This window comes from Trypanosoma conorhini (assembly GCF_003719485.1).
Source record: "Trypanosoma conorhini strain 025E chromosome Unknown Tco_14.4_contig_00109, whole genome shotgun sequence".
In the NCBI taxonomy this organism is placed as follows: Eukaryota; Euglenozoa; class Kinetoplastea; order Trypanosomatida; family Trypanosomatidae; genus Trypanosoma; species Trypanosoma conorhini.
This window is the reverse complement of record NW_021704195.1, coordinates 25,169-39,263: the sequence shown is the minus strand read 5'-3', so window position 1 is coordinate 39,263 and position 14,095 is coordinate 25,169. Positions and strand designations below refer to the sequence as shown.

The following is a 14,095-nucleotide window of genomic DNA, read 5'->3' as shown; positions in this document are numbered from 1 at the left end:
TTTTCTCTCATCCTCCTTTTCTGTGCCTCAGCGTATTCCGTCTGCCGGGCTCAGTGTACGCGGGCCCGAGTGTGACTACCGAACGCCTGAGGGTCGTCGTGTGTGTGTGTGTGTGTGTGTGTGTGTGCTATTGCCTTTTTATACCCCTTGGAGGCCGTGGCTGCCTGCCTGCTCACGTCGGTGCCAAGTGCGAGAGAAGGCGGGGGAGGCCGGGGTGGGTCCATTCGCGACGACAAACCCACACGGCAAGGTAAGAAAAGGCGGTGTGTGTATATATATATATACACAAATAGAGAGATAGAGAGAGGCCACTCCGTAAGGTGTGCCCCTGGCACTGCGTAGATCTTACGCGTTGCGGCGTGGACACGCTTTGCCGCGGTGAGCTGCAGACACGCATGGTGCATGGAAATAACGGCGGTGCCGCCGCCGACACCGCCGACGCAGTGCCACCGCTGCCAAGGGGAATGGATCCGGCCTACTACGCCCTGAGCCTGTTGCGACGCCGCCGACTGGAGGAGTGCATCGCCGTCTCGGCGCATCACCTCGCAGTGCTGCATGAAACGCAGCTTCAGACGTTGCCGGCGCCGCCGTCGCAGGCCCAGGCGGCTGGCGAGGCCGAGGCGCTGTGGTTCATCCAGGCACGAGCGCTCGTCCTGCAGAACTGGTTCGACGAGCTCGACGTGGAGGACGACGGCGTGGACGAGGTGCTGCTGGACGGGGAGCAGACCGTCGCCTCCACGACGCCTCGCCCCGGCACCTCCCTGCAGCGGCGGAAGCTCACAGAGAGGACGCCTGCCGCGACCGGCGCGGCGCAGCGGCAGGGCACCGCACGCCCCATCAGTAGCCGCTACGGGTATGCGCGGCCTGGGACGCAGAGCAGGAACCGTCCAGGCACAAACTCCGCACGCCCCATCACGTCACGAATGATGCGCGTTGGCACGGCGTCCCTGCAGTCTGTTCCTGGTGGCCCACACATCGACGTGCAGAAGCTGAACATGGAGCACTGCGGCCGGGGGTCGCCGGTGGTGGCGAGGCTTCTCTGCGACTTCTTGCTGCACGTGGAGCACCGGCCGCGGATGGTGGTGGAGCTTGCGAGCGTCGCCCTGGAGCGGCATCCGAAGGACTGGTGGTGGATGTCGCGTATGGGACAGGCGTACTACCGCCTGGGTCTCCTCCGTGAGGCGGAGCGGCAGTTCAAGGCGGCGCTCGCCGTTCAGGAGAACGTGGCCGACGTCATGCGGCTCGCCAGGGTGTTTACCAAGATGGATCAGCCCCTCACGGCGCTCGAGTTGCTCTCCGGCGCGGCGGAAAAAAATCGCCTTGACCACCACCTTCTGCTCGGCATGGCACGCCTGTACGATCAGCTGCAAGATGCGGCGAAGTCGTGCCAGTTGTACCGAAGCGTGTTGCGGCTGGACAGCAGCAACGTGGAGGCGGTCGCCTGCGTCGCGGCGCACATGTTTTACGAGAAACAACAGCCCGAGGTTGCGCTGCGCCTGTACCGTCGCCTGCTGCAGATGGGGGTGCAGACGACGGAGCTCTGGAACAACCTAGGTCTATGCTGCTTCTACAGCTCTCAGTACGACATCGCCCTCAGTTGCCTGCAGCGCGCGATAGCCACCGCGACGGAGGACGATACGTTAGCCGATGTGTGGTATAACATCGGGCATGTGGGCATTGGCACCGGTGACTTGGGCCTCGCCCACCGCGCCTTTAAGGTCGCGCTCGGCGCCAACCCGCGCCACGCAGAGGCGCTCAACAACCTCGCGGTGATGAAGCTGCACATGGGGCAGGTAGAGCAGGCCGTGAACGACCTTGCCATGGCCATCGAGGTCGCGCCGGAGCAGCATGAGCCGCTCTACAACTTGGCCCTCCTCTCCTTTAGGGCGGGCAATTTCGAAAAGGCGTACAAGCTTCTGGCGCAGGCGCTGGAGGTGTCGCCGGATCACCCGGAGAGCGTTGAGCTCCAAGCGGCACTGCGGACCGCGTTGGCGATGCTGTAGCTGCGTACTCTTGCCGCCGTGCATCCCTGCCCTTCTGCCCGCGACTGTCTTGCGTGGTGTTGTGGAGAGGACTTGCGTGCGTGAGCGTGAGTGTGTGTGTGTGTGTGTGTGTGTGTGTGTGTGTGTGTACTTGCGCCCCCTGTCCAACGGCGGTGGACCCTCAAATCTGCGGCGGGAAAGAGATGGGCAGCCCACGCGTACGGGTGGTGTGGCCCTGCAACGTGCACGGTGCCTGTCTCTGCCGGCGCCCTCTTGCTGTAGCCCTCGTTGCTTCCTGCGGTTGACGCCGAATCTCCCTTTTCCCGCGCAGCGAAGGAGCCGAGGGGCGGGGCTGGGAAGAAAGAAACAAAAGGAGGGAGGGAGGGAGTCCCGCACTGAGCAGAAGTAATAATAAACGAAAAAAAAGCAAGGGAAAGAAGGAGGGTGAAACAGAAAAAAAAAACAGAGGAGGAAGACGGCCAAGGACACATGTATCATGGATCAGAGGAGGAGCTGCGCGCCGCGGAAATGGCGGGGCGCGTGTACGACAACCTCTGCACGAGCACGCCGCTAGAGCTGCACGGCATTCGTCAAATGCACACGAGCCACATCGGCGGCGCCTCACTTGACGGGGAAAACGAGTCTACGTGCGGCAGCCACAACACCTCCGCCGCCCAGCCGTCGCAGCGGGGCCGCGTGGGTGGGGCGCAGCCCCCGCCGCCGCATATCACCGGCGTGAACGCCGTGGTGGAGGTGGCGCGGCGGGAGTCCGTGCTGCGGCAGCTGTACAACGACAAGCTTCGGGGCAGCATCAGCGCCATCCTAAGCGCCCTCATGAACGAGCTTCCGCGGGATCACATCTTCATGCAGCTTCTGAGTGACGCGACGACCGAGCAGTACTGTCGCGTGCGGGTGGGGGAGGTGGTGGAGAGTTTCCTCTTCTCGGTGCAGGCGCACCAGTACCACAACCTCGCCTCGGAGCTGGCGAAGCGGGAGGTGGAGCTCTTGACGCTCGCCGGGCAGCTGGAGGAGGCGCAGCAGGCGAACGCGGACGCGCCCCCGCCGCCGCTCAAGTCCTTCAAGGCCACTCAAACCGATAACCGCATCGACGCGGGGATGAACACGACGGAGTGCCCCACCCAGCCGGCACACGGTGGCGTGGAGCCGGCGGAGGCGGCGGCGCAGGAGGAGCTTATCGCGTTGCTTGAGGACGTGACGCGCGAGCACGAGCTCGCCAAGTGCCGCGAGTGCCTCTCCGCCCCCACCTCGCTGCTGGAGACGGTGCAGGCGGAGGGAAACTACCGCGACAAGTACGAGTACCTCGCCGATGTCGTGGGCCACCTTTTCCGCTCCGTTCAGGGGCTTGTGGTGTACGCCGACGGCTCGCTCGCCAGCCTGGGATCGCTGCGGCACAGCCTCCACGGTGTGTGGGGCCGCGACGACGGCAATGCGGCCGACGCCGGGGCGCAAACCGCGTTGCGCCGCCGGTCACTGTCAGGCAACTCCGCGGCGGCGGGCTGTTCTTTCCCCTCCTCCGTCGCCTCTTCCGCCGCCGCCGGCACTTCCCCCGTGCAGCCGCAGCAGTCGCCGCAGCAACGGGAGGCGATCTTTGAGGAGGAACGTGCCCGACTAGAGGTGCTGGCGGCACAGTTAAAGTACGCGCAGCGTCACTGTGGCGACGTCATTGAGGGCCTTGGCAAAGCCCAGGCAGAGATGCAGCGGCAAAGCGAGACCCGTGAGCAGCAGCTGGAGCAGCTTCAACAGCTAGCCGCAAGGAACAACACGCAGGAGTTAAGTAAAGCTCTCAAGGCAAATGAGGCGGCGTTAGTGCGGCTCCGTGAGGAGCTGCAGCAGTCTTTTGCTGCGGAACGGGCCCAGGCACAGGAGCGAGAGCGGGAATTAGAGCAGCGGTGTGCCCAGCAGGCCTCTGAGCTGCAGCAGGTGACTGAAAAGCTGGCGGCGGAGCGGCAACAACTACAAAGAGAGGTGGAGGAGCGCGGCAAGGCGGAGCAACGAATGCAGGCGGCGGCAGAGGCGCAGCGGCAAAGCGAGACCCGTGAGCAGCAGCTGGAGCAGCTTCAACAGCTAGCCGCAAGGAACAACGCGCAGGAGTTAAGTAAAGCTCTCAAGGCAAATGAGGCGGCGTTAGTGCGGCTCCGTGAGGAGCTGCAGCAGTCTTTTGCTGCGGAACGGGCCCAGGCACAGGAGCGAGAGCGGGAATTAGAGCAGCGGTGTGCCCAGCAGGCCTCTGAGCTGCAGCAGGTGACTGAAAAGCTGGCGGCGGAGCGGCAACAACTACAAAGAGAGGTGGAGGAGCGCGGCAAGGCAGAGCAACGAATGCAGGCGGCGGCAGAGGCGCAGCGGCACTACGGGGTTACTGTTTCAGAGCTTCAGCGTGACCTTGCGGCTGAGAGGGACGCGTTGCAGGCAGCAATGCGCAAGGTGCAGGAAGAGCTCATCGCCCGCCGCGCGGAAGCGGTGTGTGCGCGGCTGGAGAGCTTCGCGCTAGACGCCCAGGTTGCAAAGATGGAATTTCTACTTGCATACGGCTACCAACGTGCCGCGGCGGAGCAGCACTATTCCCTGTTGCTGGCAAAGGAGGCAGTCCGGCACGCGCAGACGCAGGCGGCGACGGAGCAGAAGATACTGCGGGAGCATGAGGCTGCCACGCAGCAGTGCTACGAGGACCTGCGTTCCCTGCTGGAGTGCATGCGGGAAGATGACCACAAGGCGGAGTGGCAGCAGCGCGAGGAGGAGGCCGACACGGAGGCACGTCGACGCCGCGTCTCCGCCGACAAGAGCACCGAGGCTTATCCTGCAAGTGGGACGAATGGAGGTGTTGGTGGTGCTGCTCGCGTCAAGGCTGCGGAAGTGGAGGAGGCGGAGCGGGTGGTCGTGGTGGAGGCCGGCGCACAGACGCAGGCGCTGCTGCACCGCTACGGCACGCCAAAGACCCTCACCGGCGTCGTCACGGCGATGCAAAACGCCTACGAGGCGGTTCAGCGTCATCAGCGATACATGCAGAGCACGGTGGATGCCGTAAGCGAGCGTGGGAGGCAGTTGCAGCAGGAGGCCGACACGCTGCGCGCGCGGCTGGAGCAGCTGATGGCGGATTACGAGCAGCAGCGGGCGAACTTCAAGCGGCTGTGGAACGAGCGAGCGATGTGGGAGCAGCAGGACACCCTGAAGGGGCTGCTTGCAAAGCAGGAGGCGCTCCTGGCCACAGTGAACCTGGAGCGTGAGGCACTGCAGGTGCGGTGGTCCACGCTCAGCGAAGAGTACCAGGCCCTGGAGCGACGCAATTCGCAGCTGCACGAGCGATGTGCGGTGAAGGAGGCGGAGAACGCGCGGCTTCTGGGGTACCTGCGAGCCACGCGGATAACGTCAGCCTCGCCGACAGCGTCCCGGCAGCAGCAGCAGCAGCAACAGCCGAAGTTGTCACCGCCGGAGGCTGTGCACGATACGGCAGCCGACGCGGCCGGTGCCTCCGTACGGCCCGCGGCGGGGGGAACGACGAGTGAGAAGGCAGCGGCACTGGAGAACTCGCCGGAGGCGCGGCGGGCAGAGACGCAAACGCTGCCCGGACTTCGTGGCTCGCGGGGGTCGTCGAGCGCCGCCGGTCTCAGCGGACAGGCACGGACGCCGTGCAGCAGCGTGGTGGAGGACGAGGTCGGGTTCGGTCATAGTGCGGTGGGGGTGGTGGTGCCTCTCGGGCAACTCCCACGCGATCGCGGCGCGTGGCGCCAGCTCTGCCGCCCTGGGCGCAGCGCCGCTGCTGCCGCGCCTGCCACCCCCACAACATCCGCGGAGGAGGAGGAGGAAGAGAAGGAGGAGAACGCAGTCGTGGCGGGGGCACACGGGCGGGACTAGAATAGATTGTCCCGTGTGCGGCGTCATTAAAATGCGGAGGATTCACGGGATGTGCGTATATAGAGGGAGAGGGAGATGCCGCGTGGATTGCAGTGGCGAGCTGGTGGCCATGATGCTATTGGGCTCTTTTGCCCCCCGCCCTCTCCCACGCAAATGCGTCCATGTGCGTACAGTCATGCATTTCCTTCATTGTTGTTGTTCTTTTGCTGCGAGCAGGAACACGCAGATAAAGAAAAGGGCGTGCATAATGGATTGCGGCCCTCCGCCTTTGGTGTGTGGTTTGTGGTGCTTCGGCTTTTGAAGCTTCTTCCCATTTGCCTTCTTGTTTTTTTACGTTTTTTTTTTTGGCTTCGCCGCTTTGCTGGGGGGGGGCGCTTCCTCCACTCATGCAAAGCAGACGCTGCAGAAGAGCGAGAGTGAAAAATGCCCTCCGCCCCCGCGTTTCGTGTAGAGCCGCAGGAGCCGCAGGGCGGGCGGGCCGCCGCGACGCTGGCGGGCACCCGCGCCTACCTCGACCACGCGTGTGTCCCGCTGCTGATGGAGGCGATGGCCGCCGTCTCGCGGGCGCGGCCCGACGACCCGATTGACTTCATTGCCCACTACCTGCTGAGGCACAACCCGAACCGCCGCGGCCCGAACGCAACTTCCGGGCAGCGACCCACGTGAGAGACGCAGCGTAGACCGCCCTCCCCCTCTGTCGTTATATTGTATCGGCGTGCCCCCTTCCCTCCTATTCCTTTGTTTGGCTTTGCTTTGGATTTTGTTTTCTTCTTATTCTTCTTCCGGCGCCGCAGCCCTGACGCGTGGCGGGACTCCGCACCACCACACTGCCCGGCATCCCGCCCGCCATTGACGCGTTCACACACGCACACATTATCTCTCTCTCTCCTCCTTTCGTTGTGCGTATTTACTTCTTTCAACGCCTGCACACACGCGGCGGCAGGTAGGGTTGCCTCTCGCACGACTAGGTTCATTCCTCCCTCGCCGGAATACCCAGACACCGCCTCCTCGGCGAGGGAGTCATCATATAGAGTCATTACTTGTAAAGGTGCCCGTGCACGGATACGCACACACACACACACAGTTGGTTTGTGTGTTTTTCACCTTCGCTCTTTGACAGGGGGACGACGCGGGAGAGAAACGAAGAAAATATAAAATATTTTTTTTAAAAAAATAGGGCGGGGCGGGTGGGGACGGAAGCGGCGTAAACGCTTCTTCTAATGCCCTCCCGACCGGGCGCGGCTGCCGCCGCGGTTCAGTCAACGAATGCCGCGCTTGTGGTAACCGTCTTTCAGACAAGCCTGGACAACCTGCTCCTCACGGCGACGCGGCACCGCACGATGAGCCCGCTGCGTGACGCGGTGCAGTCCGCGCGCATTAAGGGCTTCACTGCAGAGGACATCTTTCATACATTTGTCCTCGCCTGTGACATGCTGCACGGGAGACGGCAGCTTCGCCCGTTGCTCATGCAGAGCCTCAGCGATCTGGGGAAAATGGCCTCGCTGCGAATGTTGCCCATGTCATGCAGCGTCATCCACGTCATATGTCGCCTCGTGCAGAAGCTGCTGGGGCGTACTCAGGGCGGGAGTCTCAACCTGTTGCAGGGCGGTCTCCGCAGCACAACGGCGTGGGGGTGGAGTAGCAGGGATAGTCTCGCCGGCACCTTGCTCTTGGACGCGGGGGCTGCGCCGGAGGTGGCGGAGTTGCGTGAGGGGTCCATTTCGGTGGCACCTGGCGCGGGCGACGTGGCGATGGATGCGCAGCCGCCGGACGAAGAGCTGCAGATGCGCATCCTGCAGACACTCATGGCATACCTCTCGGCCTGCGAACTCGGCAATGCCGCGCTGTCGGACATTATTAGTGTTCTCTTCCTCATGTACATGCAGGCGGCACCTGGGTCCCTGGTGGAGGCGACGTGTGCAGCCACCATCGAGGAACGCACACAGGCGCTGCTTCGCTGCCTGCGCAGCGGCGGGGACGCCAGGCAGGGCGAGGACGACAACTCAGCCTTTACGGCGCAGATTCAGGCCGTGGCGTATGCGAAGGATGTGTGCGCGCTCTGCGCCGGGGCCGCGCCCAAGTGGCTCAAGTTGGACGCGCCACGCAGCAGCTCCATCTCCACTGGGCCCGTGGACGTCCTCGCCGCACCGGTGGGGGCGCCACCACCGGCACCACGTCGACTGCGGCTTCTGCTCCTGCGCACGCTGACTGCCCACTTCGCTGAGGGTGAGCGGATTACGTCTACACATGAGGCCAGCGTCTTCCTCACGCAGCTCCTCAACGAGGACGTGGTGTCGGTGGTGCTGGGTCGCGTGCGAAGTCAATCGCACTCGCAGCGTGCGCCTGGTGAGTCGAACTTAGAGCAGCCTGCGGAGCCAAACCTTGTGGACCTGGTGTCCCCCAACGACGAGCTCCCGGACGCCGAGGAGTTCGCCCTCATGCAGCAGCTTGGGGTCGTGGCGCTGTCCAAGGCGCTGCCGGTGATGCGGCACGCCATGCCGGTAGTCCTGCGCCACCACGTCATGCTTGTCAAGCTCTGCGGCGAGGAGGACGGTGGGGAGGTTGGGGAGAACGCGCGGCGCATGGCCGTGGTGCTGACGCTGTGGCGAAAGGCCATCGCGGATCACGAGCTGCTGCAGCAGCTGCTCCTGCTCACCGCCTCCAGTAGTGCCTTGCTCCCAGCTGCGCTGCCAACCGCCTCGCCGCCGGGGCCAACGCCGTCGCAGCGGCACGAAACCCAACAGCAACAACAGCAGCAGCAGCAGCAGGCACGCGCGTCGGAGGATGGCGCGGCGGCCGCGTTGCTGAATCCTTTCACCGACCCCGAGGATGTGGCAGCGGAGGGTGCAAGCGGCATGCACCCCTTTGCAGACCTGGTCACCCTCACGGCGGAACTTCTCTCGGACGTCATCATTGCCTCGGAGGGGACACTGAACCTGGACCACCCCAAGGCAACCGCGGGGCGGCCCCGCCCCGCCACCGCGAGTGTTGTGGGCGGCGAGCACCCCTGGGGTGCCCTCTCCACCGCCTTTTCCCGCCCCTTGCAGCTGCCGAGTACACTGAGGCCGGCGCGGGAGCAGGAGGACGGCGAGGGCGCCTCACATGGGCGGGGGCCGAATAACGGCACGGAGACGCGCCACCCGGCGACGGCGCAGGCGGCGGACGTGCTCAGCTTCCTGACGATGTTCACGCAGAGCTTTGCCCGGGTGGTGGAGGCGTCGCGGCTGGGAGAGGCCGTGAATGCGCCGCAGAGTCGTACCACCGACGTCGGCGCGCGCGCGGCGGGGGTGGCCGCCCTATTCACCTCGCTGCACGCCCCGCTCCTGCGCTGCTTTGCCCTCGCGGCGCAGCATCTTCAGGGGGACGACGTGATCCACATGGTCCTCAAGGGCACCACACACCTCGTGCAGACCTCCTGCAACCTTGCCCTCCCCGTCCAGCGCGACAGCTACCTGCAGATATTCGTGACACGACTCTACATGCCGCCCGAGCGGCGCCACCCGGTGGAGGGCGAAGCGACGAGATCGCAGCAGCGGAGGCCCGTCTCAGACGAGTCGGCATCTCCGGCGCCATCCACCCGATCCCCGCCGCTTGCTGGCCGTGGTCGGACGTTGCCAGGTAAGACGACGCCGGAGATGCAGTCTGCCACCACCGCCGCCGCTCTGAATCGCTCGCTAGAGGCACTGCAGGAGAAGCTGTACGTCCTAAACTGTGTGATCTCCGTTGCAAATTGCATGGGTGCCTCCCTTGGCGAGGGGTGGCGGCCCGTGGCCTCCTGTCTGCTGCTGACGGAACCTCTCCTGAAGGAGGTTCACAGCATGTTGGAGCAGCAGCAGCGGCAGTCGCAGTATGAGGCCGTGGACGACATCGCCGTGCAGGACGTCTCGCGAAATGCAGGCCGCGTCCGTGATGCGCTGCACCTCCTCTTTATTCACACCGCCCTCTTGCCAGACGGGGTGGCGTTGGAGGGTATTTTGAAGAGCTTTGTCACGGAGACCTGTCGCCGGTCTCCGTCCAGCTACCTGCCCTCACTGCGCATGAACAGTGAGTGCTGCTCGCTGGCACTTCTGACGGTCGCGGCCTGTCGTCCAGACGTCTCGCTTGCGCAGCTGCGGCGGCTGTGGTGTACGGTAAAGGCGCTTTACCTGCACGTCTTTGACCCTGCGAATCTTGTGGGGCTTGTCGAGGTCTGCCGTCACTCCGACCGCACGATGGAGGCGGTGGGAGGTGTGCTAGAGCGACTCGTGGAGGATATAGCCGTCGTGACGGCGCAGCTCTGCCAGCGCGTCAACAGCAGCGTGGGCGAAACGAAGGCGGAGCTGCAGCAGCAAGGAGAGGAAAAGGAGGAGGCGGTGGGGTTTCGCTTTGCGGCGGGGCCGTACGCCACGGCGGGTCTCGTTACGCGGCTTGCCACCTTGCTTCCCTCGCCCACGCGAGTTCAACAGGGCCCGGTCCGCGCAGAATCCCCTGCACACCACATGAGTGAGGCAGAGCCAGTGGCAGAGGCAGAGCCAGAGGCAGAGGCAGAGGTAGAGGCAGGGAGAAGGGAACTGCTTGCCGCGCCCACGGAGCTCCTCGCCATGATTTACGGACACCTGCAGGAGTCCCAGCAACGGCAGGAGGAGCCGCAGGGGGAGACGGAGGAGTTGGCCACGCACGTTGGTGAAGCAGTCGAGGCCGTTACGCGCGGGGCCGCCCTGGTGGTGCTGAAGGAGGTGTTGAAGCTTGTCCAGGGCTTTGGAGAGGAGCTGCGCGGGGCGGCGTGGGAGCACCTGCTGCGTCTGCTGCGGCACACCGCCGCGCCGTCCGGGGCGAGGTGGAACTCCGCCCCCACCACCGCCCCTCTAGCGAGCGTGAAGCAGAGCATCGGCATCGCCTTCCGCGCCCTGGAGACGATCCAGCACTCGTGCATCACAAGTCTCGATGACGAGGGGCTGCGGCAGCTCATCCGCTGCGGTGGGGCGTTTATGACGCACCACTTCCCCGGCTTCGAGCATCGCCTCAACATCAACCTCAGCGCTGTCCAGCTGTTGTGGTCCGTCGCCGACTACGTCGTCTCCAGAGAGACGGGGGAGAGCAAGAACGACGATCTGCTTTGGTGCACGCTGTTGCTACAGCTGTACGACGGCTGCCTTGACGTGCGCCCCGAGGTGCGGCAGAGTGCCCTTAAGACCCTCTTTTCGCTGCTGCAGACGTACGGCGGACGCCTCTCCGCGGAGTGCTGGCGGTGTGTCTTACTCGCCGTCTTGGCACCACTGATGGACGTCGCGCTGCAGGCTGCCACGACCTGTGCGGCGGCTGCGGACGCCCCCGCCGCACCGAGTGCCCCGCGCTCCCGCCGCTGCTCTGTGATGTCGCAGCACCTACGGCGCAGGTCCTCCGAGACGGGCTCCACGTCGCTCAGTGAGTCTGGGTCCGCTCAGTACGGTGGATACACCAGTGAAGAGGAATGGTGCATTTCCAGGCTCCTGACGCACCTTGGGAAGCAGCCCGCCCTTTTTGAGGACATGCGTGTCACGATAATGGACGCGGTGTGTCGGGTGTTTGCGTCTCACTATCAGGTGATGCACGCCGTTCTGGTTTTGAACTGCACTGATGCGCAGCGGCGCACGGACGGAGAGGTGCTGTTGCGTGAGACGCTCGCGCTCTTCATTGAGCTCTGCGGTACGTCCCGGCTGGTGGCACGCAACACGAGTGGGGAAAACGCCGCTCTCTCCGCCGTACGCGCGTTGCATGTCTTGATGACCGCCCCCGACCCTGCCTTGTTGACGGAAACCGAGCTGGAGACTGCGTGGATCGCGATAGAGCAGCTTCTGCACGGCGGTGGCAGTACCTCGGCACGCGCGTGGCCGAAGCAGTGCACCGCGGCTGTGGTGGCCACCATTGTCTCCTCTCTGGGCGATGTCGTGGCGATGCGGCTGGCGGGAAATGCACAGCAGCCGCATCGCCACGACACCGCGGCTGCGCCGGGGCCGCCGGCAACTGCCCCGGTAAGCGTGTCGCCGTCATTTTTTGCGCAGTTGTGTCACGCCTTTACTCCCAGCCCCTCCGGCCTGAGTAGCAGCGGCAGCAGGGGGCGTCACGACTACTTCCCGCACTACATGCGCCTCGTGCAGGAGTGCCTCTTCTCCCCTGCCGTCACGGAGTCCTACTTCTTCCCTGGCAGGGTGCAGTCGGCGGTCATTGGGGTCTGGAAGATGCTCTGGCCAGCGCTAAGTGCGCATGAGCGGGGCGCCGTCGTGAACGTTGCGCTGCAGCTGTTCCCAACGCGAGTCGCGGTAATGTCGTTTGTCACGCAACGCGTAACGCCGCGCGGTAAAAAACGAGCGTCGACGACAGAAACCCGAGCCGTGGCGGTAACAATAACGGAGCCCGCGGCCCCGCAAGAAGCAGAACCACTCGCGCGTCAACTCTCCTTGTCCGAGTCACTTCCGCCCGGATCTCACCCCAGTTTTCTCCTGGCGCTGCTGGAATTCCTTCGCGCCGTCGCCGGTGAGGAGGCGGTGGAGGCGCCGCAGCAGCAGGGGGCGTTCCACTCCAGTACGGCACCCGCCGTGCTGCGAGCGGCGGGTGTGTTGCTGCTGCTTGAGTATGCCTCGCCCGCGTCGCTGGCAGTGGCCGGTCCAGGGGTGCCGTTCCACATCCCACCCGACTTCTTTGACAGGGTGGAACGATGCCTCACCTCTTTTCTTGGGGACCTCCTCTGCGGTGAGGCCTCAAACCCCGCGTCCACACCACAACAGGCAGCGTCAACAGAAGCAGCAGCAGCAACGATGCGACCACTGGCGGTGCATGGCCGTTCTGACGCCTCTTCGGCGCCCCGTCGTGAGAGGCTGTTGGCGTTCGCCTCCGTCTTCTCGTCGCTGGTCGCCGTTGCCGACGCGCAGCTCGGCGCCACCGTCGGGACAGGGCCGCAAGGGGTTTCCTCGTACAACGAAGCCCCTGAACACCTGCGCGGGGCGCTGCAGCGCCTTGAGAGGTTTGTGCTGCTGCTAAGCGAGCTGCTTTCCACCGTCATTCGCCGCTCTGGGGATATGGCCTCCGCGACGGAGCTGCTCGCGGCGCTTGTGCCCGCCTCGTCACTGGAGTCCCCGCCGCTGGCCGCCGTCGCGAAGTGCAGCTTGGACGTGCTGCGCCGCTGGTCGTTGTCTCCCGCCTCCTCCTCCTCGCCGTCGTCGTCGTCGACGCTGCTGCTGCCGCCGCCGTCGTCGTTGTCGTCGCTGTCGCGCACGGAGGAGGATTGCGCGGCATCGGCGTCAGCGGTGGCGGCAGCAGTGGCCGGTGACGCTGACGCTGACGACGCCGCGCTGGAGGGGGAGAAGTTGAGTGGTCGGCTGAAGCGACTGGCACGGGCGTCGATGGGCGCCCGCAACCGGGCGGTGCTGCGCAGGTTCCTCGCCCACCCCGCCAACGAGGAGCTGCGGCAGATGATGAAGACGACGCTGCGGACCATTATTCTGCTGTACCCGCCCGGCCCCGCGCCCCAGCAGCCGCCGTCAGGGCGGCACTCGCCCGGGACAACTCCAGCACGCAGGGGCCACCACGCAGCGTCTGCCGAGGACACGGAGGAGGGGGAAAGGGAATTGCTGCAGGGCGATCTGGTGGAACTGGCCCGCCTTGTCGAGCTCACCGGCGAGGATGGGGAGTTTCGCTCTTTGCTGTCAAGAGCCATGTTGGGCATTTGTGCCTCCCTCGGCTTTTCTTCTTCGACCTAGCCGCAATTATTGTTTGCCGCCCGCGAGCATCCCCCCAGTGGGAGAGGAAATGGACGGGGGAGCCGAGCGCGTTGCCCTAATAGTGCCCTTGCTGTTTTTGCTTGTCTGCTTCGATACTTTTTTCCATTGTACGTGTGTATATGTGTATGTGTGTATAGCGCAATGCTCGCGTTGTTTTGCTTCTGCGGTCACGGATGTTCTTGATGGTCCCCTGCGTGCACAATGGGCTCGCGACGGAGGGCCCCCGCCATGCACGCGCGCCTTCAAGTGTAGCCGCTGGTTGGCTGCTCCCGCGATACCCGTTTGTTTGTTGTTGTTTTTTTGCGTGTGTGTGTGTTTTTTTGCGGCTTTGCTGCCGGCAGGGAGGCTCCTCCCTCACTTTCTCTATTTCTTTCCTTCTCTATTTCTTTCTTTCTTTCGCGCACGCAAACACGTTCCCACAAAGAGCGGGAATAGCAGGGGGCACACGCCGATTACCAAACGCCCTTGAGCGGCCGAAGGAACCGGGAGACGAGGAGGAAAGAAACA

General features: G+C 64.4%; 3 protein-coding genes across 3 annotated transcripts, besides 5 other annotated features; all 3 read left to right on the top strand.

The window, feature by feature from the left end:
• Positions 1 to 98: 98 nt before the first annotated feature.
• Positions 99 to 127: a microsatellite.
• A 268-nt stretch (positions 128 to 395) lies between these two features.
• Positions 396 to 2,003, top strand: Tco025E_02692 (uncharacterized protein; the record flags this gene model as incomplete). Its single annotated transcript, XM_029369616.1, has 1 exon — positions 396 to 2,003. The coding sequence occupies one exon, from the start codon at positions 396 to 398 to the stop codon at positions 2,001 to 2,003; it is 1,608 nt and encodes a 535-aa protein (XP_029230303.1).
• A 90-nt stretch (positions 2,004 to 2,093) lies between these two features.
• Positions 2,094 to 2,131: a microsatellite.
• Positions 2,132 to 2,471: 340 nt separating this feature from the next.
• Tco025E_02691 (uncharacterized protein) lies at positions 2,472 to 5,852 on the top strand (the record flags this gene model as incomplete). Its single annotated transcript, XM_029369615.1, has 1 exon — positions 2,472 to 5,852. The coding sequence occupies one exon, from the start codon at positions 2,472 to 2,474 to the stop codon at positions 5,850 to 5,852; it is 3,381 nt and encodes a 1,126-aa protein (XP_029230302.1).
• A 1,064-nt stretch (positions 5,853 to 6,916) lies between these two features.
• Positions 6,917 to 6,935: a microsatellite.
• Positions 6,936 to 7,072: 137 nt separating this feature from the next.
• Tco025E_02690 (uncharacterized protein) lies at positions 7,073 to 13,567 on the top strand (the record flags this gene model as incomplete). Its single annotated transcript, XM_029369614.1, has 1 exon — positions 7,073 to 13,567. The coding sequence occupies one exon, from the start codon at positions 7,073 to 7,075 to the stop codon at positions 13,565 to 13,567; it is 6,495 nt and encodes a 2,164-aa protein (XP_029230301.1).
• A 301-nt stretch (positions 13,568 to 13,868) lies between these two features.
• Positions 13,869 to 13,911: a sequence feature (A-rich).
• Positions 13,912 to 13,945: 34 nt separating this feature from the next.
• Positions 13,946 to 13,986: a microsatellite.
• Between the last annotated feature and the right edge of the window lie 109 nt (positions 13,987 to 14,095).